At 43.1% G+C, this 26404-nt stretch overlaps 1 protein-coding gene across 2 annotated transcripts in view; it reads right to left on the minus strand.

Annotated features, from left to right (window-relative positions):
* Positions 1-623: 623 nt before the first annotated feature.
* Positions 624-26404, minus strand: part of ca10a (carbonic anhydrase Xa) — a 323190-nt gene continuing 297409 nt past the window's right edge. For both annotated transcript variants that reach the window (XM_039788744.1, XM_039788745.1), the window contains 5 exons: positions 22180-22275; positions 12631-12703; positions 4764-4918; positions 4326-4500; positions 624-1680 (listed from right to left, as the gene is read on the minus strand). In XM_039788744.1, coding sequence (XP_039644678.1) covers positions 1658-1680; positions 4326-4500; positions 4764-4918; positions 12631-12703; positions 22180-22275 — 522 coding nt within the window. In that variant the 3' untranslated portion in view covers positions 624-1657. The remainder of the gene's footprint in view (positions 1681-4325; positions 4501-4763; positions 4919-12630; positions 12704-22179; positions 22276-26404) is intronic.

The following is a 26404-nucleotide window of genomic DNA, read 5'->3' on the forward strand; positions in this document are numbered from 1 at the left end:
CAGATACCTGCAGTATAGTAAACCACACTTGAAATCTTAACTTTAAAGCCTGGCTTTAGGTGTTGGATGGGGTTGAGGTCAGAAGCTGCCTTTGTTGCACATATTAAATTAGGAAAGGGCCTTCCGTAAACTGATCTCTGCAGGGTAAATCCAGACAGCTAGCGAGTTTTCTGTTGCATGACTAAAACAACTTTGGAACAAACACAGGTTCCATCAAAACAAGTTCCTTCCTGAGGCTATTATGCAATCCGCCCAAGACGATTGTGATTGGTTTAAAGAAATGCCAATAAACCAGAGCACTTTTTTCTCCCATCCCGGCATGCTGTGTGGACTAGCCAGACCTTCGCACGCAGCGCTGTGGAGGAAGGTCTCGCAAAGCGAGAATACGTTATCCCCGACAGAGCTTCCTGTGCATGGCTGATAAGCTTCAGCTACATCAGGCTAACAATGGAAAGAAAGCCAGACTGTAACGCTGCATCTTTATCAGCAGGAGACCATCATGCCATTCATTTAGAGGCTCTGTCAAGAAGACACTACCCTGATACCTTCGTTATCCCACTGTTATCTCCGAGCAATGCTTTCTGGGTGATGGCAGTGTTATTGAGCATGCCTCTGAGGCGGAATATTGACATATCAACACATTTAATATGGAACAGTACAAAGCAGGTACAGGTACAATAAGTCAGCTCCTCATAGTGAAGCATTTCCCAAAGTGAACTTTCCAGACACATTTATTGGGCTGATAACAACACTCAAACACAGTGTATGACCATTGTAAACAATAAAACAGAAAAAAGGCATCAGCTCACACTAAGAACTGCTCCAGAATTCAAAGTGCACCAAGCAGTTTAAAATTATCAACTTTTTATCTTCTTTTTTTAAATCCTCTTAATATATCTTTTGAATGTTAATTCATTAGTTTTCTTTACATATTCATTTTTCTGCAGTATTGATAATTATAATATGTACAAACGAGGCCAAGACACTGGTTGTTCTGAGGCCATAAGAAAGCCTGTAAATATTCGCTCGTCTCCCATGACATGACTCTAGTTTTGGACAATGACAAGGTAAGGCTGTGTTCCCTCTCTGTTGGTTTTGCTGATTGCATGCCTTGTTGGTGACTGTAATGAAAAGTCCGTGTGAGACTTGTGTTGACCACTTTCGTCTTGACCAGCGGGATGGGGGCAGTGACTTAGTCCTTGGATTTTCCCACTGATAGCAACATTTTTATGTACAAAGGCTTTAAAGTCCCAACGTTGTCCTATTGGTTGGGAGGCTATCAAATAAATGCTTCCACGTTATTTTTTTAGTTTTTTGTTTCCAAGTGTCTTTTTTTTGGTTTTCTCCCAAAAACGTATTGGTATCAAAATGTCCATGTAGATATACTGTAGTTGTACAGTGAGGGGAAAGGGCTTAATAGCATGTGTTGGAGCGAGGGTTCAAACGGTTCTCAATGTATGAAAAGAAGAGTCTCTTAGCCCACAATACAAAGTTCCTTAATTCGTATAATGTCCAGTGTTGTCTTTATACAATGCCATGAAATAATCTTAGATGAGATGCAACCTTTCGCCCGGTTTCACATCTTTCCCTCCTCCATCCTTCCCTCCTCCCCATCGCCTCGTCCCGCTCTCCATCTCTGACGCTCATCCAAGGGAGGCTACTTTAGCAACCACTCGTTCACTGGAAGAGAGGAGAAGGACAGGAGTGAGAATACTGATTTATATACAGTATATGCAGCACCCTCCACAATGGCATTATTCGCCCCCACCCTTCCCCTACACCATATTTCATCTTGAGTGATAACATACAATTCAAAAGGAATGGCACTCGAGTGAATATGTTCTGAGTGGCAGCCCTGACAGTACATTAAACCCAAAACGAGGAGGTGCCAACAACACAAGTAAACATTGTAATTTGATTTAAAAAAAAAGTGTTTCGGTGTTATGTGAAAGAAGGGATTGTTATCATAATCATATTTCCTTTCATCAGGTGTTGAAAATAATAAAGTAAACACACACATGCACAGCATGGTTCGTTTCCAAACATCCCTGATTTCCCATTAAGATACCCTGATGATCGCCTCTCTGGGGAGGGGAGGAGTGCTTCTTGTTGGTAAGGTTGACCTTATACAAATCAACAAAGATGGGGTCTCTTTTAATGAGACCCCCCCCCCCACCTCCCCACTTTATCTTGAAGGTCTTTACATCTCTGAACAGGAGACGCAGGTCTGCCTTTGTGTTTTTGATTTTGCTCTCTGAGGGTCTCTGGTGAGTGCATTTGTTTCAGGGTCAAGAGGGTCTGAGGCAGGTGGTGGAGGGCTGAAATCTCCCCCGCAACTGCTGCACAGAATGAGAATTTCATCTTTTTAGGGGGAGTGAGTAGAGTCGAGCAGAACAGAGAAAGAACGAGTGAGAGATATAGACAGAAAGACAATCATGGCGTGTGTCGGCCACAGAACAATAACTCTTGACCAAATAAAGAAATAAAGAAATTACACAATGAATAGCAGGGAACGGGCTACCTCTCGCCTTTAACAGATTGTGAGTGAAATTCAACATTCTGTGCAGCAGATATATTGTCTGAAGCAGAGGAGGAGAGATGACAGAAGGCAGCAGCAGCTCCCAGGTGGTAATCTGTCAGTCAGGGCCAAACAGGTGTTCTGACTTTCTGCTGCCTCTTTTCTTCCCTCCTTCTCTTTAGCACATCAATCTTCAGTCTCCATGATCTCAACCATCAGCTGAGAAGCAGCTTGGCACTCAATTCTGATGTTAATTTAATTTAATCTACGTGGATGTCGAATCTAAAAGCAATTACATCGGGCGTATCTAGGGCTGGATCCGAATATTCGAATATTCGTTCAAAAAGTAGATATTTGATTTTCTATTTCGGGATTCGAATATTTGCTGTTTTTTTTTTGTTTTTTTTAAATGTGCATGCAGGCTGAAATTCACTGTTTTTTTGTCGGGATTGAGCTGCCTGCTAAATGTCCACTAGCCGCTTGCTAATTTATGCGTCGTCACTCGTCAGACGGTCTGGCAAAAACGCAGGTCTTTCCATTTCTTTTGATCATGTGATGTCAACTGGATCAGTCCCCTAACGTTACAGTAAACGTCACTGGCTAAGTTTGGGCAGTAAACACTGCCCAGGATTTGCGTTTCCCACGCCGCTGCCGCCGCTACCAAAGCTTCGAATACTCGCTGCTGAAAAGCACCGAAGCTTCGAAGCACTGAAGCTAAAAAAGAAGAAAAAAAAAGGTAACCCACTACACAACAGCTTTTCGACATTTTCCTGTTTCTCTCCTGATGTGTGGCGTCGAGGCCCCGCGGTGACGCGATGTCTGTCTGGTCTAACGTTGTAGCTTGTAGCCAAAGCCAATCAATCAGGATTTGTTTAGGACATGGCAGGGGAACAAATCGGAGATCCGCTTTTTTGGATGTATTGTTGGTGCAACCAACTACGCAGCAGCTCTTGGGCATAGCGTTATTAAATGAAAACGGTTTGTTTAAGGTAAGTGTTTGGAAATATGTTTAACTTCTTCTGTTTACGCTGTTGCCATCTATGCGGGATGCAGATTGTTTCCCCCCAGAAAGGGGCGTGGTCATGAGAGCCTCCTCTGGAAGACGTATGGCCGGGCTCGATGGTGTTTTAAGCCCCCAACGCCCCCTTCCAGGCAGCACTGCGACCGTTGACTTCAAGACACCTAACCCTAACCTTAACCCGTAACCTAACAATAACCATTGCCTAATTGACTTCAAGGCAGCGCTGCAACCGTTGACTTCAGGCACCTAACCCTAACCTTAACTATAACCATAACCCTAACCTTAACCATAACCATAACCATAACCATAACCATTGCCTAATCCTAGTGCCTTTCAGGCAGCGCTGCCTGGAAGGAGGCGTTGGGGGCTTAAAACACCGATAAACTATGGCCGGTCTGACATATTACTGAGCAGTAATGTAAAGGGCTACCAAACTAAAGTGCTTTAGAAAATCTGGCTAAACTGTTGGCTTCTTTACAGCCTCCCTGATCACCAGACTGCTCTGCTCCACACTACTACTGACTACATGTTTCCTGCCCCATCGGGGCCCCTAAAAAATCCCATATCTCTGCAAACACTTTGTTGAGTACAAAGTTATTGTAGTCATAACTAAACGAAATGAGGGCCAACTAGGAACATAAGATCAGTGTTTGTAAGAAACCTCAGAGCAAAATATTGAGAAAACCTGTAAGTGTCGCCCATCGGAAACGGAGATGTGCCTGCAGAATTCAAGATTCAAGATATCATTTTTAAATCAAAAATGATATTGGCAAATTCAGCTTGTACCTCGGTATTGGAGCTTCTGAACCCTGTTGTTGGGGCAGTCTTTGCCCTGCATGCTGAAGTTGATGTTGGTGCGGATGCAGCGGTTGTTCAACGGCTGAACTGGGCGAACGTTGTCGCTCATGCTCAGGAAGATCTGAGAAGGCTGGTTCTGGCTCAACAGCCGCAAGGAGTGCATCTAAGATAAAGACAGACACAGAGAGAGAAAGAAGCTGTTAAAAGTAGGCCAAAGCATCATGCAAATATGAGCCAGGCATTGTGATCCACTGCATTTTTTCCCCCCAGGTGGGACTGTATAGAGGACTAGATAAAAGACGAGCTTAGGAGTAAAAGCCTCAGCGCTGGGCTGACATGTTTCATAGGCAGAACGATAGTTAGAGAGACAATCCCCAGTGAGGTTTGGGTTTGTGTTCCAGCTCTGGCTCGGCGGCTGAGGCTCACCTGCATGCGTGTGAGGTACACCGGCTTGTTCATCAGGATCCACGTGGCGGTCTCAAAGCATGGAGGGATGGTCATCGATCCTTCGTATGTGATAAAGCTACTCGTCTCGGGGTAAATCTCCTCTATGTTGAGGCCGGTCAGCAGATACGCATCATCTGTAAGCAAAGACAAGAAGTTCACTGTACTGTAGCTTCAGTTTGTACCAACGTTGTGAATTGCACAACACAAAAGGAAAAGAACAAAGTGTATTTGTTATCAGATTACTGAAATTATTATTTCGAGTCATTTGTCCTTTTCCTCAGATTTTAACAAGAGTAAGGCCGGAAAGCTTTCTCTAATCATCTTAAAGGTCCCATGACATGGTGCTCTTTGGATGCTTTTATATAGACCTTAGTCGTCCCCTAACTGTATCTGAAGTCTCTTTTATATAGACCTTAGTGGTCCCCTAATACTGTATCTGAAGTCTCTTTCATATAGGCCTTAGTGGTCCCCTAATACTGTATCTGAAGTCTCTTTTATATAGACCTTAGTGGTCCCCTAATACTGTATCTGAAGTCTCTTTTATATAGGCCTTAGTGGTCCCCTAATACTGTATCTGAAGTCTCTTTTATATAGACCTTAGTGGTCCCCTAATACTGTATCTGAAGTCTCTTTTATATAGGCCTTAGTGGTCCCCTAATACTGTATCTGAAGTCTCTTTTATATAGACCTTAGTGGTCCCCTAATACTGGATCTGAAGTCTCTTCTATATAGACCTTAGTGGTCCCCTAATACTGGATCTGAAGTCTCTTTCCCGAAATTCAGCCTTGGTGCAGAATTACAGCCACTAGAGCCAGTCCCACAATGAGCTTTCCTTAGGATGTGCCATTTCTATGTCTGTAGCTATTGAGGAGGAGAGAGGGGGGGGGCAAGGTGGAGGGTGGGGGTGTGGCCTTGACCAACTGCCACTTTCCTCGTTTGAAAGCCATGATGTCTCTCTCTCATGGGTGAGCCAAATTCTCTGGGCGGGCAAAGCAGAGAAAGGGGAGGTAACCTTTCTCCTTATGACGTCATAAGGAGAAGATTCCTGATTGGTCCATCTGAGCTTTCATTTTCTCAAAGGCAGAGCAGGATACCCAGGGCTCGGTTTACACCTATCACCATTTCTAGCCACTGGGGGACCATAGGCAGACTGGGGGAATGCATATAATGTTAAAAAACCTCATAAAGTCAAATTTTCATGCCATGGGACCTTTAAAGGGATACTTCACCGATTTAGCATTCAGCTTTGTATCAGTAGAAACCCGATAGTATTTCTGAATGACCGTGCCTCCCTCCCTCATGTCCCCCTGAGACGAGAGATTTCTGCATTTGGGGCCTGGAAAAAATCTTCCGATGACGTAAAATGACGATTTTTGCGTCATTGGAAGATTTTTGGGCCAGAGGCAAGGACTACAGCCAGTAGTAGGATCTACTTCCGTATGTTTTCAACACGCCCACAGGGGGTTGGACTGCCGAGTCTGGCCGAGGTATTCCGAATGAAAACGACTGTCAGCCATCTTGAATCTTCGCTAAACAGGCTTTCGGTTTTCAGCAGGAAACATTTACAACAATTATCTGCATTCAAACTACCGGACGTGTGTACCACCGGGATACATCGGTACAGATCGGAGAATATGCAGGAAACGTTATTACAGACGCAATACTCGGCACACTACGTGAGCTTCGCCTGCACGGAGACCAGCGGTGTCGCTCAATGCCGCTAGCCGGCTAGGGGACATCCTCATCGGCTAGGTGGAAAGCTAACGCTAGCTGTCCACCTGTCCCAGCCATCCTGCTTGCAAGTGTCTGCTCATTAAACAACAAGCTGGACTACATCCTCCTTCAACGAAAATTCCAACGTGAGTTCAGTGACTGCTGTGTTTTTGTTGTTGTGGAAACATGCCTGAACAACAGTGTACCGGAACCGGGACTATCCAGCTACCAGGCTGCTCTCGCCGGCCCGTGGAGGTGGACTGTGTTAAACGGACTGGTGTAGAAATAAAATCCAACTAGCTACTGCTAACTGCTGGTGGAGCTTGTGACTGTTAAATGTCGACCATTCGACATTCCACGCTAATTCACGGCTGTGTTTATACTCTGTGTTTAGCTACACCAATGCTAGTATGTGTTAGCTGAACTTTACGGATCCTGTTTGCAAGTGTCCGCTCATTTAGACCACAAACTGGACTACATCCAACTTCAACGACACTCCCAACGTGAGTTCAGAGACTGCCGTGTTTTTGTTGTTGTGGAAACCTGCCTGAATAGTGTACCGGACTGTCCAGCTACCAGGCCTGCTAGCCCTCCGAGCTAGAGATGCTCTGTCGCCGGGTAAACGAGGTGGGCTGTGTTAACACCGAGTGGCGCAGAAATGTGGTGATTTGTATCCATTTAACTGCTAACTGCTGGTGGAGTTTGTGACTGTTAAATGCCGACCATTCTACATTACACACTAATTCACAGCTGTGTTTATGCTCGGTGTTTACAGCCCACCAAGCGCTAATGCTAGTATGCGTTAGCTGAACTTTACGGAGCCTATAAAGTGTACTAAATGTAGCCTGTTTCGTATGTCGTTTTTATATAATGTTGTTTTTATATTAAGTAACACCACTTGAGTCACGATGAAACGTTGTTTCGTGTATATGGTTGAAATGACAATAAAACACGCTTGAGTTGAGTTGAATGCCTCTGTCGGTCTGTCAAGCGGTAGGCGTGGCTTGGGAGTGGACTCAAAGCAACGAAGCAGGTGCATTCTGGGATTTGGTGTTTTTCATCCATATAAGACCAAAACACATTTTCTGGCTTTTCTCGGCCTAGAAGGCACCAATTTCAATTTTTTTTTCACATTTCTACTACATAAGTGACCCAATTTAAAGATATATTCAGCTTTCCAGCGGTGAAATATTCCTTTAATCATCTTGTGACGGGGGGTATGCTGCTGGAGGGTTGGTTGGAGGGGCCCAATTTGGAAGATTTTGTCCTTTTCCATAATTCCTGATGGAGGACTACAGGTTAGTATAACTATGTTATACTCCATTACAGTTCAGAGGGAAATAATTGTTACTCCACTAGATTTATTTGGCAGCTCTATTTACTAGTTTCTTTTCTGATTAAGATTTTACACAAAATAACATACAGTACAGGCCAAAAGTTTGGACACACCTTCTCATTCAATGTGTTTCTTTATTTTCCTGACTATTTACATTGTAGATTCTCACTGAAGGCATCAAAACTATGAATGAACACATATGGAATTATGTACTTAACAAAAAAGTGTGAAATAACTGAAAACATGTCTTATATTTTAGATTCCTCAAAGTAGCCACCCTTTGCTTTTTTTGATAGCGCTGCAAATCCTTGGTGTTCTCTCAATGAGCTTCATGAGGTAGTCACCTGAAATGGTTTTCACTTCACAGGTGTGCTTTGTCAGGGTTCATTAGTGGAACTTTGTCCCTTATTAATAAAAAAGCAAAGGGTGGCTACTTTGAAGAATCTAAAATATAAGACATGTTTTCAGTTATTTCACACTTTTTTGTTAAGTACATAATTCCATATGTGTTCATTCATAGTTTTGATGCCTTCAGTGAGAATCTACGATGTAAATAGTCATGAAAATAAAAAGGAAACACATTGAATGAGAAGGTGTGTCCAAACTTTTGGCCTGTACTGTATTTGCTTCTAAAATAGGATTTTTAGATCAACCCACACAGCACTACTGTAATTCTACCAAAGCAGTTAAGTAAATGAAGTAAAGAAGCAGGACTTTTATTTTTAAATGGATGCGTGTTAGCCAGCAGTTGCTTTTTTTTACACATCCTGCAGATTAGCAGTTTCTGACCATTATTCTCTCTCATTTAGCTGTTTGTGGTATCTACCAACTCGCTAGAGGGAAATCTCCGTGTCTTTAGCTGCTAAATGCTCCGCTGTGACCACCAGCTCGCTGACCGTGTCTGTCTGCGGTTTGCTGCTGAGTGGGTAGAAGACACTAGCTTTTTACAGCTGTTTCACTGAAAACAGCTGCCTGCTGCAGCTGGAAACGGCGCTATGAGAGCAGTTAGAGTAAACCAAAGAGCATCCCAGTTGCGGGCCGAACAGTTAAACAATTAACCGAAAGTCAAAATAAAGCTCTGTAAAGTCAAGGGGCGCTGCAGATTCAGCTGATAATTCTCTGTAGGTTCATTACATCATTACGAATGCACATTGTTTTCACATTGTCATTGGATACATTGTTATTAGATGAAATTGTGAGTGCCACAACTGAAGGTGCATTAGAAATAAAAAAAAACGACAATAAATAGCTAAAAACAAGAACAATTTAAGACATAAAAACGTGGACCTAGAGTTAAAGGGCAATTCTGCGATTTTCAACCTTATCTCTATCTATCTGGTGTCAGTCTACTGTATGTCCATGATCTTCCACTTCCAGGATTGATATGTTGCCATCCGAAATTCCAGCGGATTTCACTCTTTTCAGCCAGATGTCCGTCCCCTTCCTCTTCCTTTGTGTTGGTGTTCTAACTTCTGGTGGATTTGTGAGGACTATGGTTAACTGCTCCTCAGATCTCTGCAGGGTAAATCCAGACAGCTAGCTAGACTATCTGTCCAATCTGAGTTTTCTGTTGCACGACTAAAACAACTTTTGAACGTACACATGTTCCACCAAAACAAGTTCCTTCCCGAGGCTATTTTTCAGAGGCGCAGTGGCTCCGTCCGGCGCTTAGCACCGCCCAAGACGATTGTGATTGTGATTGTGTGAACCAGAGCACAATTTTTTCCCATCCAGGAATGCTGTGTGGACTTGCCAGACCTTCCTTCGCAGCGCTGTGGTGGAAGGTCTGGCAAAGCGAGACTAATCTGGTGTATGTCGTGTGTGAAAAAAAGCCTGCAGTTCTTTCCAATGTACTCTGTGTCTCTGGGGCTCAGTTGGCTACAGCTGCACAATCTGCTCTACTTCGGTCCTCCAGTGATGTCACTGGTGTCCAGAGGAACTCCAGAGTGGTACTTTCAGCTTTGGTAGCTGGGGGCGCAATGCCGTTCACAAACGTCCTTGTTCTTTTCTCTTGTATTGCAAACTCGCTCAGTTTTCATCAGCAGAAATATGAGTGCAGAGGATGTTATGGATGAGTTTTTATTTTAATTTTTTTACAGTGTGAATTTGACAGTGTTTTGGCTGACTGGGATATTCAGCTGTATTCAGCCAGACAGAGGCCGGGGGAGGCTGCAGCGGGAAGCCTCCAGAATCTGAGCACCGACTGGTGGGGCCTTTGCTCAAATCGCCCACCGCCGTCAACAGAAACTGAATCATTCTGCTGCAAAATGTCTGCGTGGGCAGTTGTAGTTGGATAGTGTCCAAGATGACAGCCCTCGTGCATTAAGGTTTTACTCCTTACCTGGAAAGAGGTATGCTGGAGACCTTCTTTAGGATCCTGAAGATAAACTTACAACCAAAACCAGCCTGGGGATAAAATGACAGGTTTTTGCCATTTTATTGAGCTGATTTAATGGTCTGCCTCCAAAGTTTCTGTCCCGTTTGAATGAAGTGTGTTTTGGATAATTAATCTTGTCTTGGTTCAGTGAAAGAGACAAAGTTGAATTCAGGTGTACCGTTGTATTTTTCTGTTCAGGCGTAAAAACATTTCCCTTCTTGACATTTTGTGAGTTTATTTTCGTTAACTATGTGACGGCCCAGAGCCTGCCTGTCTTGTGCAAGTGTACTATTGTCTGTCTTGTGAACTTGCAGGTCTGTGTGTGAGGTGCTAACGAGATGACTGCCCCGAGACCAGTGTGCGGCATACCCTTCACAGAGCACCATCATGATTTCATTCTATGTTTAGTTACTTCCTTTGTTAGCTACTGACAACACGCGCCACACATTGTTCACTGCATCCATCCGTCTCTCATACACCGCTGATCCTGACAACCACACCTCATCGTCTTTCTGTTTGCACTATTATTTAATAAATGTCAGTTTGTTATTACCAAGTTGGCTGTGCTTCTCCGTCTTTAACAACTAAAAAAGCTACTAGAGCTTAGCGAACTCGCCGATCACGTGCAATGCATCCTGACACATTTAGGCATGGCTGCCAAGGCTCTGTGAGCAGGGGAACTTGCTGGGAATTTATTTCTTCAATGGACTATATCAGCACGATTGGATATCCAAATTAAAGTTGGCGAATTGTCCAGTTAAAATTTTATATATAATATATTCTACGGTGTACTTAAAAAAAAACGTATGAATGCCTAAATGATTGAAATGTTCACTATTCCCTACATAATAAAAACTTGATGTTTAGGATATAATGAGTAGTTAACTGAGATTTTGAACACTTTACATCCTATTACGACATCAAAGGTGCAGTTACACATTCACGTGGGACATTTGTGAGCGTGTGTGTGTGCGGGCTTAAACACATCACACTGAGCTCATCTTTCAAAACTCATTTTTCACATTTCATTTAGTGTTCTGTGAATGACAAGCTGTTGGTGTTGCAGCACAAAACCTCTTTTATCCAAACTGTCTCCGCTGTCAGGACGCTAATTAGACAGACTGCCACTCTCTCCCTCTTCACACTGCAGTAACACGCTCTCAGTAACTTGTCATCTGTTGACAAATGGACTGCCTATCATAACAAGGTCACTGTGGTGGACCACTGCAGCTTTAATCCTAATTCAACTGTGCTTTGGATCACTTTTAAATACTGAATCTTGTATGAATCAAAACTAATAAGCATGGTATGCTTAATATAAGAAAATCCCCATTAAAAAAAAATGCTGTGATCCTTTCTGCATGCGAAGAGGCGCTCTGTTGCTGATCTTTGATCATGCAGTTGAAATAAATAATTGTCTTTGGATGGTGTGTATGTGTTGTTGTGTTGGCATGCGTGTACATACAGTATGTGCTTTGCAAGGAAGTTGGCAGCATTATTGTCTGAGGGATATGCTAAAGGATCCCGAAGCATGTGACAGTGTGTGCATGTGTATGAGACAGTGTATCCGAGGGAGTTTTGACAGCTGTCACAATTCATGCTCCTCTCCAGCTCCAGGACTCGGAGGACCCCTGCTCCCTCCCCCCCCCTGTCTGCCCCCGCCTTCTGCACCCGCTGGCTCGTGAGACTCCTCCCAGTCACAAGGGGTCAGTGTGTTTATCCAGCCCCCGCTGCTCCCCCCATTAATCCAATTATTTGTCTCTCTTTTTTTCAAACTAGCCCTGGGCGATCTGTGTGCCGATGCTGCCTCTCCAGCATGGCAGGCTGGCGGAGGGAAACCTCTGGAGAGCATCTGTCGAGTGCTGCCTCACCAACAGCCTCCTCCAGCTATCAAGAGTTCCCATGCAGGCATCTCACCATACCCACCCTGCAGCATCCCTTCAATTAGCACTTTGATTGAAATGAATTAATTCTGCTTTTCGAGATCAAAAAAGTGCAGTAAGAAATATACAATTCGACCGTTTGCTAGTCTCGCATTGCCAGACGTGCGTCAGTGCTGGAGTATGGTCCTGGCTACACTGCCTATCTATTATATATTATTAAAATATAATAGATCTTTTCTGGGATAGGGGAAAAAGGGGGCACCCGCCCCCCTGAAATATGATTGCCCCCCCCCCCCAGTCATTTTCCAAAATGACTCATGAAGCTAAAATAAGCTACAGCTGATAAAATGTTCACGTATTTCAAGTGGTAAATCTGTAAGCTCCGTAAACTGTGCCATGTAATGCGGAAACAGAAAGCTTGAAAGGTCTAGCTAGAGCAGCCTAACTAAAAAAGATGGCTAGCGGACGTTAATTGGTGTTTCAAGGTTCATTAGTACAGATGTTTCGACATTGAGATTACAGCACACGGACACTTACTTTTATATGTTATTCTTGTGATGGTGTCTCTGTTCAGCATTCGATTCAGGAATGAGTTGGATGCCTCGGCAATCTGGATTAAAAGAGGGAAAGAGAGAGGAAAAAGGGTGGGGTTGAATTTAAAAAAATGAGCTGATCATGTCATCAATTGAGAGCCCATCTCAAATTTAAATTAATTCAACTGAGTTACATTTTTTTAAAGGATAATGCAAGTGTATTTTTCTTTGAAATATATCACCTTTAATGCCCATGAAATGTCTAAACACACTGATGTATTTTGCACAGTCAGATGCTCCTACACTCTCTTGCACTGCTGCTTGCCTTCTGGAAAACAAAGGCTCCCACTGTTTTCAAGAAACCATTAAAAACAGCTCCGAGACACACACTGCTGCCATGGCAAAAAAAATTATCTATCTTCTTAAATAGCAAATACATGGCATTCTTGTCCTAACATGACTTTATAATGGAAACACGTTTTATTCTATCAGAGCTGAATGTGACTGCAACATCTTATCTTCCAGTCCACAGCTATATTCTGCCTCATCCATCCCACCAGAACAATTTACAATTGCACATTGTATTTACATCTTAAACAATTTCATAAGATACTGCAAACTAAAATAGTGTTATATTTTACTAATAGATTTGGATAAACAGCTCTGACCTGCCTCCCTTTCTTTCCCCTCGTCCACGTTTGTCCTGTGTTTTCCCATTTAGCCCATAATGTTAGAAACCAATAGGGCTGGGAACATATGCTTTTGTCCCGATTTGATTCCTTCACGATAGACAGTTGCCAATTGGATTTTATTGCGATTTTCATTAACTGTGATTCTAGAAGTATTGCGATTCTATAGTATTGAGTATTACGTTTTTTTTTTTTTTAAACCCAACCCGGTTCTTCTTTTCCTAAACCCAACCCAGTTCTTCTTTTCCTAAACCCAACCCAGTTCTTCTTTTCCTAAACCCAACCCGGTTCTTCTTTTCCTAAACCCAACCCAGTTCTTCTTTTCCTAAACCCAACACGGTTCTTATTTTCCTAAACCCAACCCGGTTCTTCTTTTCCTAAACCCAACCCGGTTCTTCTTTTACTAAACCCAACCCTGTTCTTCTTTTCCTAAACCCAACCCGTGTGTCACGTTTCCTAAACCCAACCCGGTTCTTCTTTTACTAAACCCAACCCTGTTCTTCTTTTACTAAACCCAACTTGGTTCTTCTTTTCCTAAATCCAACCCTGTTCTTCTTTTCCTAAACCCAACCCGTGTGTCACGTTTCCTAAATTCAACTGTCGCTTTCTTCTTTTACTAAACCCAACCCGGTTCTTCTTTTCCTAAACCCAACCCAGTTCTTCTTTTACTAAACCCAACCCGCGTGTCACGTTTCCTAAACTAAACTGTCGCTTTCTTCTTTTCCTAAACCCAACCCTGTTCTTCTTTTCCTAAACCCAACACATGTGTCACATTTCCTAAACTCAACTGTCGCTTTCTTCTTTTACTAAATCCAACCACGTTCTTCTTTTCCTAAACCCAACCCGTCCGCTGTATACGGCGCTCAAAATGTGTACAGATAACACGCCACTTGGCTTTAGAAAGTGGTGTGTATGTTTATGTCTGCTGTATACAGCGTAGACATACACGCAAATAGCTCAAAATGCGTACAGATAACACGGCACTTGGCTTAAGAAAGTGAGCATGTATGTTTGCGTGGAGTCATAATGTCACGTTGATTCTAAAAATAATTGATTTTAAAAATCGTCGCAAAAAAAAAAAACACGATACTTTGGTTTTTGGATTTTTTTCCCCCCACCCCTAGAAACCAGCTAATTCCTACCAGATTTTCAATGGTGCCATATTGCCATTGTAGTCCAGCTGTAGCCTGGACGCTGTGCCTGCTGTCCAGTATCTTGTTCTGAAACCATGCAACTCATCCGTGACATGCTTCCTGCATTCCATCTATTAGACTTTTTTGCCTCTTTGGACTGCTTTGTGTTGCGGAACTGTTTTTTGACCACTGATCCTAGTAATGCACCTGTATTGTACTTCCTCGGCTGCTGTGTCTGCATGTGGTCCTCTCCATTGTTGTCAAAAATCTGAATTGTTGGTTTGTTTTGTTGCGTTTTATTTCTTTTCATTCAACTCTGTCTTCTAGAAATAACATTTACATGCTACTAATTTCCAAAGACATTTAGGGAAATGGAGATTCTGCCTCAGTTAAGTTCAGCGGCAAAAAACAATCAAGGGAGTGCTATATTTGTGTAAGTGGTAGGGAGGTGGATGGGGTGAATGGTGGCCTAATAAAGAGCAGGGCTCTGACGTAAAGCATAACGGTGAATTTCACTCCATATGGGATTTCTGCATGCATACATTATACTGAGATAAATTCTTATTAGTGTTGTAATATTGATTTTAGCCATATGGCCAAGTCCTACACATACGGGTTGATGTTAATTAATAAGAGAGTAAGTATTAAGTAAGTAACTAAATTAAACTCATGTTCCACAGTGACTCTTGGAATCAGCCATCTGGCTCACACATGTACAAATGCTTTTCTGCATGCTTGTAACCAGTTGTACAACACTGGAGGCTTGGAAGAAAAGCACATACGCATTAAGATGATATTTCTTTCCAACAGCAGTGGTATTAGGGCACTAAGGCTGTTAAAGAGCTCACACCTACAGTAAGTGTGCAGCTAATTGGTAAAACGGGGGTAGTGACAATGGAAGAAGCCTAACAGCCCAACAGCATACGAGCTGCTCTATGGTGTAATAGGTTGGAAGCTATGTATTGTGTGGATTTACCATTAGCTGCCATGGAAACATATCCTGCTAATGACAAAAACATTCAAATTGATGATAAAAATAACTTTGCAGCCTGGTTTCACCTAGAAGATTGCAGTATGTCTACTTGATGCCAATCAGCAGTATTCAATCACACAATGTTGGACTGGTAACAGTGCTGCTTTCCACAATATCTGCACATGGTTTGGGAAGAACTGCGGCTAGGGCAAGTAAATGACTATGGGCATGGTTAGGCAATTAAAGGAACACGCCGACTTATTGGGACTTTATCTTATTCACCGTATCCCCCAGAGTTAGTTAAGTCCATACATACCCTTCTCATATCCGTGCGTGTCGTAACTCTGTCTGATGGCACCCACCGCTAGCCTAGCTTAGCCCAGATCCTGGAGGTAACCCGCTCCATCTAGCCTACTGCTCCCACAACCCAGTCTCATGGCAGTTCGTGAAATGGTCACGTAATGTAATCTATTGATTCGTGTTCACAGGAACGTTTTTGTTGTTTTTTTCGTGGTGGCCAGCACGAAAATGTAAACTAATGTATTTAAATGGGAAGCATATGTGGTGGTCACAGCACGACTACGGTAGTGAGTAGAATGAAATGCCGAAAATCCACGTAAGGAGGTTGGTTGGGGTGGTGGATGGGTCAAACAATTCCGGACTTTCACCCCGGAGGCCGGGGATCGCGTCCCGTGTATGGAATTTTCTTTCCCTGTTAACCGTCCCTTTATTGTTGCGCGTTCCCCGCGGCCGTCTCCTGGCGTGTGAGCCGTCCTTTCCCCGTTGTTTTTTTCCCTAAACCCAACCTCCGCCATCCCGTTATTGTCGTTATTGTCACGCATCACCTGCAGCCGTCTCCCGGCGTGTGAGGCGTCCTCCCCCGGGGTGTGGCGTTTCCTTTCCCCGTTAATCTCCGTATAGACCATTTCGTGCTGGCCACCATGAAAAAAAAGACAAAAACGTCTCAGTGAACACGTATCAATAGATTAAAAATAACGTGACCATTTCACGAACTGCCGTGAGACAGTGTTGGCTCCCAATAAGTGACAAAATAATGCCAACGTTTTCCTATTTACATGTTGTGATTTGTATAGTCACAGCGTGTACAAACAACAAGGTCACATGAGACACAGTCATCTTCTAACCGTATACAAAATGGGAAATATATATTCTCAGAAGGCAAAGTTGGGCGGAGTGATTTGCCTGAGAAGCCCCGTGGTGAGGAGCAGAGTGTAACAACGGTGCTTTTCAGGTGTTGCGCTAATCACTCCGCCCAAGTAGCAGTACTTCGCCTTCTGAGAATATATATTTCCCATTTTGTATACGGTTAGAAGATGGCTTATCTAACTCTGGGGGATACGGTGAATAAGCTAAAGTCCCAATAACTTGGCGTGTTCCTTTAAAAGCCACGGTACAGGTTCGGGGAAGATGTGAAGGTTAATCACAGGTTAGAAACGGGACACAAATTCAGGCCCACTTTCGCCTTTCAGATACTCGCCCATCCAGCACCCTGACCTGCACGCCTCGCTACATGAAGGGCAAACTACTTCCTGCGTTGGCACTAAAGGTTGTTCCCTTATATGCGGATCATTATGTGTGGAATCTTCCAATATGGGCGTAACTCCTCAGACAATGGGCTTGGTAAAATATGGCAAACATTTCTTGTCATACCTTTACCCGTGCGTCCCATGTACCAAGGCTCAGTCCTTACCGCAGTGGCCCAGGGTTCGATTCCGACCTACGGCCCTTTGCCGCATGTCTTCCCCCTCAAGCTCCGCATTTCCTGTCTACAACTGTCCTACCAATTAAAGGCCAAAAAAACGCCCTAAAAGAAAACCTTGTCACCATGACGATTCGGTGATCTCTGTCAAAGACCACAGAGACTTACTGCTCCCGAAAGCTGTAGAAACACTTTTAATTCCTAACTCCACTCCTACTCCGCTTGAATGAATCCATTGTTCAGTACTCTCCCAATTCTGAGACATGCTTGCTGATAGCTGAAGGGAGCACCTCACACTTCCTGTCCCCCCCCCACCCCCCCACCCCATGCTCTTCGCTGACTTCACTCTGCTTTCCTCTCCACTTCATCTATCCCTCACTCATGCTCGGTGGACTTCACAACTCTAATTGTCGAGATGTCTTTGGGCGAAGTGATTAAAAAGAGATGTGCTCGTCCTCCCCCTCCCAGCACTGCAACTGAAATGACTTAGTCTTTGACCTGTTTCCTGTGCTCTTCAGGCAGACATTATGCCTTTTACCAGCCACTCATGCTGCCCACTGCTTTTCCTTACTTTCTGTGTCTCTCATTTCAACCGTTTTCCTAGAAAAGCACCTGAGGGGATTCAGTCGTTCGGTTTCTTCTATTCCGGGATTGACTGCATGTTAGGTGTAAGAGAAGTACAGACTTAGCACCATAATGTTTATCAGACACATTTCTTGCTGTTAGATTATATTCATAATCAAAAATGAGTGAATCAGTGAGTTTTAGACTGCCGGGGGGACTTCCTTTGACACACTGAGTTCTTCTCTTTCTATCTGTGTGCATTCATGTCTCGGTCATGCTCATTATTAAGTGGTTGCCGCTGCTGCTGTGGTCCTGCTCTACCCCCTGCACTGCTACTACTATTATTCATAGTCATAGCTCTATTATCTTTATTGTTACTAAATTTGCCAATGTTCATCATACCAACTGCTATAATTATTATGGATCATATTTCTTTTTATCTGTATCAGTGTCTCTGTGTCCCAACCCGCAGTGGCAGATGGCCGCCAGGGGCAGCGTAAGGGTCTGTCTGAGGTTTCTGCCTGTTTACAGGAAGGTTTTCCTCGCCACTGTCGCACCAAATGCTTGCTCTTGGGGGGGGATTTGTTGTTTTGTTTGTCTCTGTAAATTATAGTGTGTTTTATTATTAGAGTGTGGTCTAGACCTACTACATCTGTAAAGTGTCCTGAGATAACGTCTGTTATGATTTGACACTATAAATAAAATAAAATTGAGTTGGTGTGTCCCCACATAGCTGCAGTCACCCACTGCTGTCCTTTATGTCCTTTATGGTGCCTCACGACTCCACGCCTAGAATAGGGGCCCTTCCTGGCATTCTCTGTCACAGCAATGGGATCGGAAATCCGACAAGGCCTTGAAAAAGTGACAAAAACGAGCTTCTGCTGAAAGAAAGATGTGGCTAATTACCACCCATCTGCTCCGTGCTAGTACTGAAGAGTCTGACCTGCTGAAACACGCTAGGACAGAAGGAGAGACATTAGCAGAAAGCCAGTTGGAGTGCAGTTGGGACGGTGTGTGTGTGTGTGGGTGGGTGGCAGGTGAGTGGTTTTTTAATCTCCTTTGAAACTTTCCTTTATTTAATATTTTTACACGTGGGCATTAACAAAATTGTCTTCCCTGTGCACTGCTTCTGAATACTCACAGCTGCAATGTATTTTAGAGAATGTCGTGCCAGAGTATTTATAGGAAGCTTAACAAAAGGGATCAACAGAGTGCTGTTAAATTCAGTTCAGAACCCTTTTTGGTATAATGAAGAACTTTTTTAAAGCTGTATTGGACAGTGTCTACAAGCACTACGCTTTTAAATAAAAAAGTGTAGTGCTTAAGTCAAAAACTAGTGGCTGTAGTTGTAGTGAAGATTGCCAATTGGTAAGCCCAAGTTGGAACAAAGATTTCTGTCTTCTGACTGCTGATGACTTTACAAATAAATTTGGTAAATTTGGAGCAACAGTATGGTCTCATTTGGCTGGATTTGAAGCCTGTCCCTGTTTCTGATTTAGACGGTTGAAATATAAAACTTCTGTAGTGCAGCTTTAAAAAGGAGCAGGTACAATATGTCAGGTGGCAGTTGGAGCTCTTCTAAGTGAAGGATCAGAACAAAATACTGTATTAGAAAAGATACAAGCCGGAGTACATGAATACATACAGTAAGTAAAGAAGTTAACTGGGGCTCCTGAGGTGCATTATGTTACGAAACATCCTATCACTGAGCTTAAAATTCTGTTATGTGTGGTGCGTTTCTGGACATTGAGGCTATCAGCAAAATAAATCAGGAATGAAAATATGAATGAAAATTTTTTTTACCTGTAAATTCCAATTTGATTTGTTTGCTTTTAAGGATAAGGTCAATGTTCCTTAACATAGAACACTGGAGTCTCTTATTTCAGCTTTACTTCTGATAAATCATGCATTTTTTGATATGGCTCTAAGTGCAGAGAGGAAGCCAGCCACAGGCTAAAATCAGAGCTCTAGCAAATTCAGAACACTTTGTTATTGCACTTGAAAAAGCTTGTACCTTTGGATTTGTGTCAAACAAGCAGATATTTTCTAGCACAGTCTCTAATCCTTTGTACCGATGATTCAGTTTATTGTCCGTTCAAGCCTTGGCTCCGTCCGAATATGAACAGGACTTAAATATTCCAAATCGCTACTCTATTGAGTTCGTAGTACAGTATGTGTGGCACTTTTAAGATGAAATAAATAGATTTCTAAATAGCACACATGGTAAGTATCATTATATGATATGATTTATTTGGCAGCCAAGCCTAACAGCAGTGCAAAGCGGCTGTTTCCTCAGGCTGTCGTATCCGCCAACCACACCAGCAGCACTCCACTTCCAAAGCCTTGCTCCTTTCATAGTCCTCCGACACTATTCTGTTGGTTAAAGGGGGGAGTCGAGGGGGGGTTGACCTAGGTCAGCGTTTCTTCTGTCTCTTCAAGACTAAATGATGGTTCCATTGACACTGGGGAGCTAATTAGCAATTGGCAGCTCAACTTTCCAGCCTTGGTAGGCACAGTGCTGAGGATGTCGGCTGCCTCTGTGATCTCTGAGCCTCTCATTCAAGATGGAGACCTCTCATACACTACAAAGAGACACCACCGCCGACTCAAAGCCAAGGAGCATATTGTTTCGCTCTGCAGGATAATTGGATTGCTAATTGTTTGTGAACCGTGTGTTCTTGAGTCGAACATTTAGAAGATTTCAGAAAAAGACTCAGAGGGAGCAGGAGAGTGGAGGGGTGGGGGCACCATCAGCGCCTGACAGATCTCTTTTAAACCAATATGTGGCTACTAGATACAAACACAGATAATCAGCCTATTTTGTCTCTTAAAGGTACATGAGAACAGAAAACTAAACATAGAATCAACCATGATAGCATAAGCTGGACATGTACGGAAATTGACACTTACAAAAACCATACAAAACCACCTCTAAATCACATCCATATTTTACATATTTTAACTCTACCTCATTCCAAGCTCAGTTTTTACTCCATTTATTTACAAGCATTGGGCACAGCCACTACGTATCTTTTGTGTTTTCTGTTGCAAGATTGGTGGGGAAATATCTGCAACTTTTTATTTGATTGGCTTTGGATTTTGCATACAGCCTGGGATGACTTTTTTTGGGATACTTTTTGTACCATTTGGGTAGTTTTCCCCAACAAAAACTGTGGCTATTTTCCAATGAATCGACTCCTCTTCTTGTCCAATTATTATAGAGCCGTCATTAAGACTGTGTTTAATAGGCTCAACGTAAAGTGACTGATCTGACAAATAACATTTAAGTTTAAAACAATAGGCTGAAACAAATGGTAATTTGGTCTGCTCTGTTATAAAACCCATGTAAAAGCACTTTACACTTATGTAAAGCTATCTGAAAGTCTTGGTACAATACTCAGAGCCTGCCCTTTAAGTTCCATGGTTGAATATAAGATGTGCATTGGTCTACATGTAGGAGAGTGTCTGACATGCTATAAATTAGTATTGTAAAATAAATGTAGTGATGTGTAAAAGGTGTACATTGTCATGGAATGTGTCCTTCTATAGGCCATTTTCACAGAAGACATTTTGTCATGTCACGGTCAGAAAACACAGACTGTGTGAATCATAAAATTAATGATGTTTCAATTCCATTTAGCTGCTTCAGTAGACCTTTTTCACAGCAGACATTTTGACATGTCATTACAGGAAAAGCAGGGACAGAGCCATTGTTAACGTTAGTAATAACACCAAGTCAAAATGTCTGCTGTGAAAAAAAGCTCCATTGTTTACCTTTTTCTTACTTTCCTTTAGAACGAATATGATCTGAGATTATCCATCAGGCTTCCCATCATACTTTGGGTCATGTAGACCTGAAGTGTGATGTTGCCATGGATTCAGCCATTTAGCTATAAGCTGCACCTGAGCCCTGTTTGTGTATTCGTAGTGTGGTCGTGCTGATTCCAGCAGTATATGTATGACATCTGGGCATTCTTATGTAACCGAGTTATGACTGAGAAGATTGGGAGCTATGACAAAAAATAGCATCATACGGTTGAAGGGTTAATAACTATTCATACGTTTTTCAAGCCTGAGAAGGAATGAACACTCCGACATGTTGGTTTTGTTGCTACACAGAAACACTTGAATTAGCACCTTTTGATCGAACTGAGCCTGAACACAATGTTAAGTCCTGTTCAATTTTACACTACATGTTCCATCGGTGTGTTGTATACTGTAGCCGTCATGTAGTGCTTAAACAATGATTAAACCAGGTCAAGTTCCTTGTACAGCCATTGTAGCTGGTGACTCAAATCCAGTGTAGAAAACTCCTGTCCAATGCAAGATTAGTATTCTGTTAGATTTCTGAGCTATAACCCATTACAAAATGTCACAATAGCAGCTGCTGGGTCATAACATGTAAAAAAAAAAAGAAGGTTAAATTCTTGTGAATACTGGCAAGCAGTTAGTTAATAAACATATGCAGACTTACCTTCATAAATATGGACACTATGACCAATCCATTGGGGCTTTTAGCAGCTTCTGTATAATTTGTGTACAGCTCATGATTGTAGTGGATCAGCTGAACCTGGAACATAGAGAAAGAGAAATCATAATAAGAAAAAGAGAGGCACAAGAAAACCTTGGAGTTAAAAAAAAAAAGAGAGAATCTAAAGTATACCTCATTTACCAAAATCCTTCCTCCCTGCTACATCATGTCAGATGATTTAAAAGGGAAAATCGATACGGGATCAGATCTGTCCCATGGATTCACAGAGGCACTCAATGTAATGGAAAGATGTGGTGCTTGGAACATTTTTACACTCTTACACTCGGCATAGATGTGAACAGAAATAATACGAGGGACGTAAAGAGGCGAGGATTCTGTCATCATTTGATCCAAGGCCAGCCTGCTCTCACAGGCTGAGGTGAGAGCGGCTAAACCATCTCCCAGCATGAGGTTAATGTTTCACTGAGGCAGATGCTTCATCCACTCCAGCTGTTCAATATTCCTGCCTTTTAATGATGTTTGGACGTGGGCAGACGGTACTGCACAACGTCCAACTAAAAGTGGAACCTGCAGAGATTAATCTATCTGTATATATGTATTTTTAAAGTATATTTCTGTGGGCATTTTATGCCTTTATTAGTAAGTTGAGAGTACAGGGATGACAGGAAATGACAGGAGGTGGAGATGGGGAGAGACCATTTAGTGCTAAAATAGAGGCAGTATCAGCGTAGCATCCGCGACGTCACCCATTGGTTTGTGCACTGCCATTTTAAAGCCTTGAGTTTGGCGACATAGGCGTCACCATCTTGTTTTATTACAGATTTTTAACTGTTCCGAAGCAATTCATCCAGTGGAGATTTACCGGTGGGTAAACACGGACCTCTTGGTACTGGCGCTATTCATCTGCATGTATGGCAGTACAGAAAACTGGCAAACTTTCCCTTAAGTTACCAGCTAACGCTAGCGGTGGCAGGCTAGCTTGGTTGGCAGAACGCTGAACAAGACCTTTTTAGGCGACCAAATTGAAAAAAAAAAGTGAAAACACACAGTGAGAGGGCCAAAGTTGAAAGTGCTCATATTATGCTGTTTGGCTTTTTCCTTTTGCTTTATAGTGTTATATATCTTTTTTGTGCACGTTATAGGTGTACAAAGTGAAAAAGCCCAAAATCCCCCCCAAAGGGACTTACCATCTCCAACAGAAAACACTGTTCACAAACTGCTCCAAACAGCTCTATTGTAGTCCAGCCTTTTCTTCAGAGACGAATGTGCGTCACTTTGTAACACACGTTATAATGCTCGCCTAGCTGCTAGCATGGCACGCCCTCATACTCTGCTTCTGACTGGCTAGTAGTCCTTACCTAGGTACTGTCAGGGCATGCCCTCGTACTCTGCTTCTGACTGGCTAGTAGTCCTTACCTAGGTACTGTCAGGGCACGCCCTCATACTCTGTTTCTGACTGGCTAGTAGTCCTTACCTAGGTACTGAGCATGTGCGACTCCCAACAAAGATGGAACAGAAGTGAGATGCCTCACTCTGTAGCTACAACAGAGAGCTCAACACACAGGGTGAAAAGAGGAGCTGCAGCAATGTGCAGTACAACAAAAATATGTTTTTTGAAAATTGTAATCTGAAACCATGTAAACCTATTCTGGTACAATCTCTAAATACAATAAAGAACCTGAAAATGAGCATAAGATGAATACTTTAAAGGGGAACTATGCATTTTTTTTAGCTTAATTTACCTTAACTGAACAGCTTCGGAGTCATTCAGGAACCGGCTAACAAGGTAGCGATGGAGATTTTCACACTATCGTCATGGCTGAGCCAGCAAAAAAGAAGCAAAAAGCTAGGAAAGCATTGTCGGAGGAACGGAGAAATAGGAAACGGCAGACTGAACAAGGGAGGAGTCAGACACAAGCAAACATAGGAGCTACCAAATATCTATTCCGAAGCTGTAGGGGGAGCTCTATAGAGAAACCTGCCAGCAAAAAGCAAAAACAGCGAAGAAATGGCCAAAACTGCATAGCGACTCTTTAAGACGAAAACAAGTTAAGGTTTATTTTAATGTCCACACTGCCATGGTTAGAATTGCTAAGCCTCTGTCCGACAGGATCTAAAGCATCCCCTGCTTTATCATCTAGTTTAAAATAAATGGGACCATACTTTACAAAATGAACATCATGCTGTACTGAAGAAGACTTGAAACTATAGCGATTGAGACCATAAACTCATTATGAAAATGTTTTCTGAGGTAATAAATCAAGAGAGAAGTAGGCTCATTTTCTCATAAACTTCTATAGAAACAGGAGCCAGTGGAGTTACCACCTGCTAGAAGTTAGAGAGAATGCAGCTTTAAGGCACTTGCATTGGCATCACTTTTCAGGCCCGAAAGCTTAATCCATAATTTTTACAGTCTATGGGAGCGACATAAACTGGGATGTTGTAGTTCATGGTCAATGCCTTTACCCCTTGGCCCCCAGGGAGCTCCTGGAATATGCACATTATTTAAGAATGTTTTTAGAGACAGCACTGGGCTTGTGGCCTTGGTAATACTGGTTGGTCAGTCCCTCTGTCTTTGGTCTGGTTGGTGTGTTAAGGCCAGGGTTTGAAGTGTGATTGTCTGCAGTCAAGTTGCACTGTGGTTAATGTAGGTGCACCAGGTTCAGCCCTGTCTCATGGAAGTTCGTGTAAATGTGACGTTATTTGAATCTATTGATACGTGTTCACGGAGACGTTTTTGTCGTTTTTTACGTGGTGGACAACACGAAAATGTGAACCAATGTATTTCAATGGGAAGCATATTTCGTGGCCACAGAACGAAATTGTAGGGAGTAATATAAAAAGCCGAAAATCCGCGTAGGGAGGTTGGTCGGGGTGGTGGATGGGTCAAACAACACAGGACTTTCACGCCGGAGACCGGGGATCGCGCCCCGCGTGTGGCAGTACCTTTGTCCCGCGCGTTGCAGTTCCTTTGTCGGCGTGTCCCGCGTGTGACGGTTCCTTTCCCCGTTCTTTTTTTTTCCTAACCCCAACCGTCTCGTTATTGTGGCGTTTCATTTCCCGTGTCCTGCGAGTGGCGGCCCGTTCCGTTGTTTTGGCCGGCGTGTGGCGCCTCATTTCCCCGATCGCGAGTGGCGGCCCGTGCCGTTGTTTTGGCCGGCGTGTGGCGCCTCATTTCCCCAAACAACACAGGAATTTCACCCGGGCGAGGCCGCCTCCTGGCGTCCTTTCCCCGGGCGCCTCCCGGCGACCTTTTCGGCCGCCTCCCGGCGTCCTTTCCCCGAGAAAATAACGTAACGGTTACACGTAAAAAATGAGAAAAACGTCTCCGTGAACACGTATCAATAGATTAAGAATAACGTGTACATTTACACGAACTGCCGTGAGACTGGGTTGCCAGGTTTTGACAAGGAAGAAGAAAAAGATGTTATCTCTTGTTCCGCTAAATCGATTTTGATCCTCGAGTACGACAATATTATACGTAAGCGTGCAATGCTAAATGGGTGGAGTACTGTTTTAAGGCTGTATTCAGAGTGACTTTAAACCTGCATGAAAAAACACATCCTCCTCATTCTTTTCAATGATGACACTTCATTTTGGCAGCAGGGGTGAACACATACAGGGGGCATCGGCTAACAAATGTAGGGTCATTTTGCCAAAAGCTGAACCTGGTTCAACTTTTTGTCATAACCCAAAGGATGCCCTCCAGCAAGGTGCTGCATCGGCCAATAAAATATTTGCAAGTGCATGTCCCTGGTACATTTCTTTGTTACTAGGGTAGCCCCTTGCATTCTTTTAACCCAGAGCCGGTGTTCGGTTTGATTATCAGCCCACTTATGCTGCATGGGTAACTTCATGAATTGCTGGTCTAATGGAGACCGGAAGTTATTCATTCCAATGCAGGGTGAATGATGAACAGTAACAGACTGTGCTTCCTTGTGGCCGTTGGATCACCTGGCCATTCCATCCCATATATGTTGGATTTTTCCAAACTGCATTAAAAATAGTACAAAGAGAAGCTGAGGGCTATTTCACAAAACCAAGATAAGGGATTAAGCCAGGATTTACCAGTTATCCTGGATGAATTTAGCCTTGACTCGGTTTCACAAAAGCAGAGGCACCTAAATTACCATGGAGATTTATTCTGTACAGTTAGCCTGGTCCTGACCAGGCTAACAGCCAGGATTTATTTAATCCTGGAGCCTTT

The sequence above is a fragment of the Perca fluviatilis genome, chromosome 21 (assembly GCF_010015445.1).
Source record: "Perca fluviatilis chromosome 21, GENO_Pfluv_1.0, whole genome shotgun sequence".
NCBI lineage: Eukaryota > Metazoa > Chordata > Actinopteri > Perciformes > Percidae > Perca > Perca fluviatilis.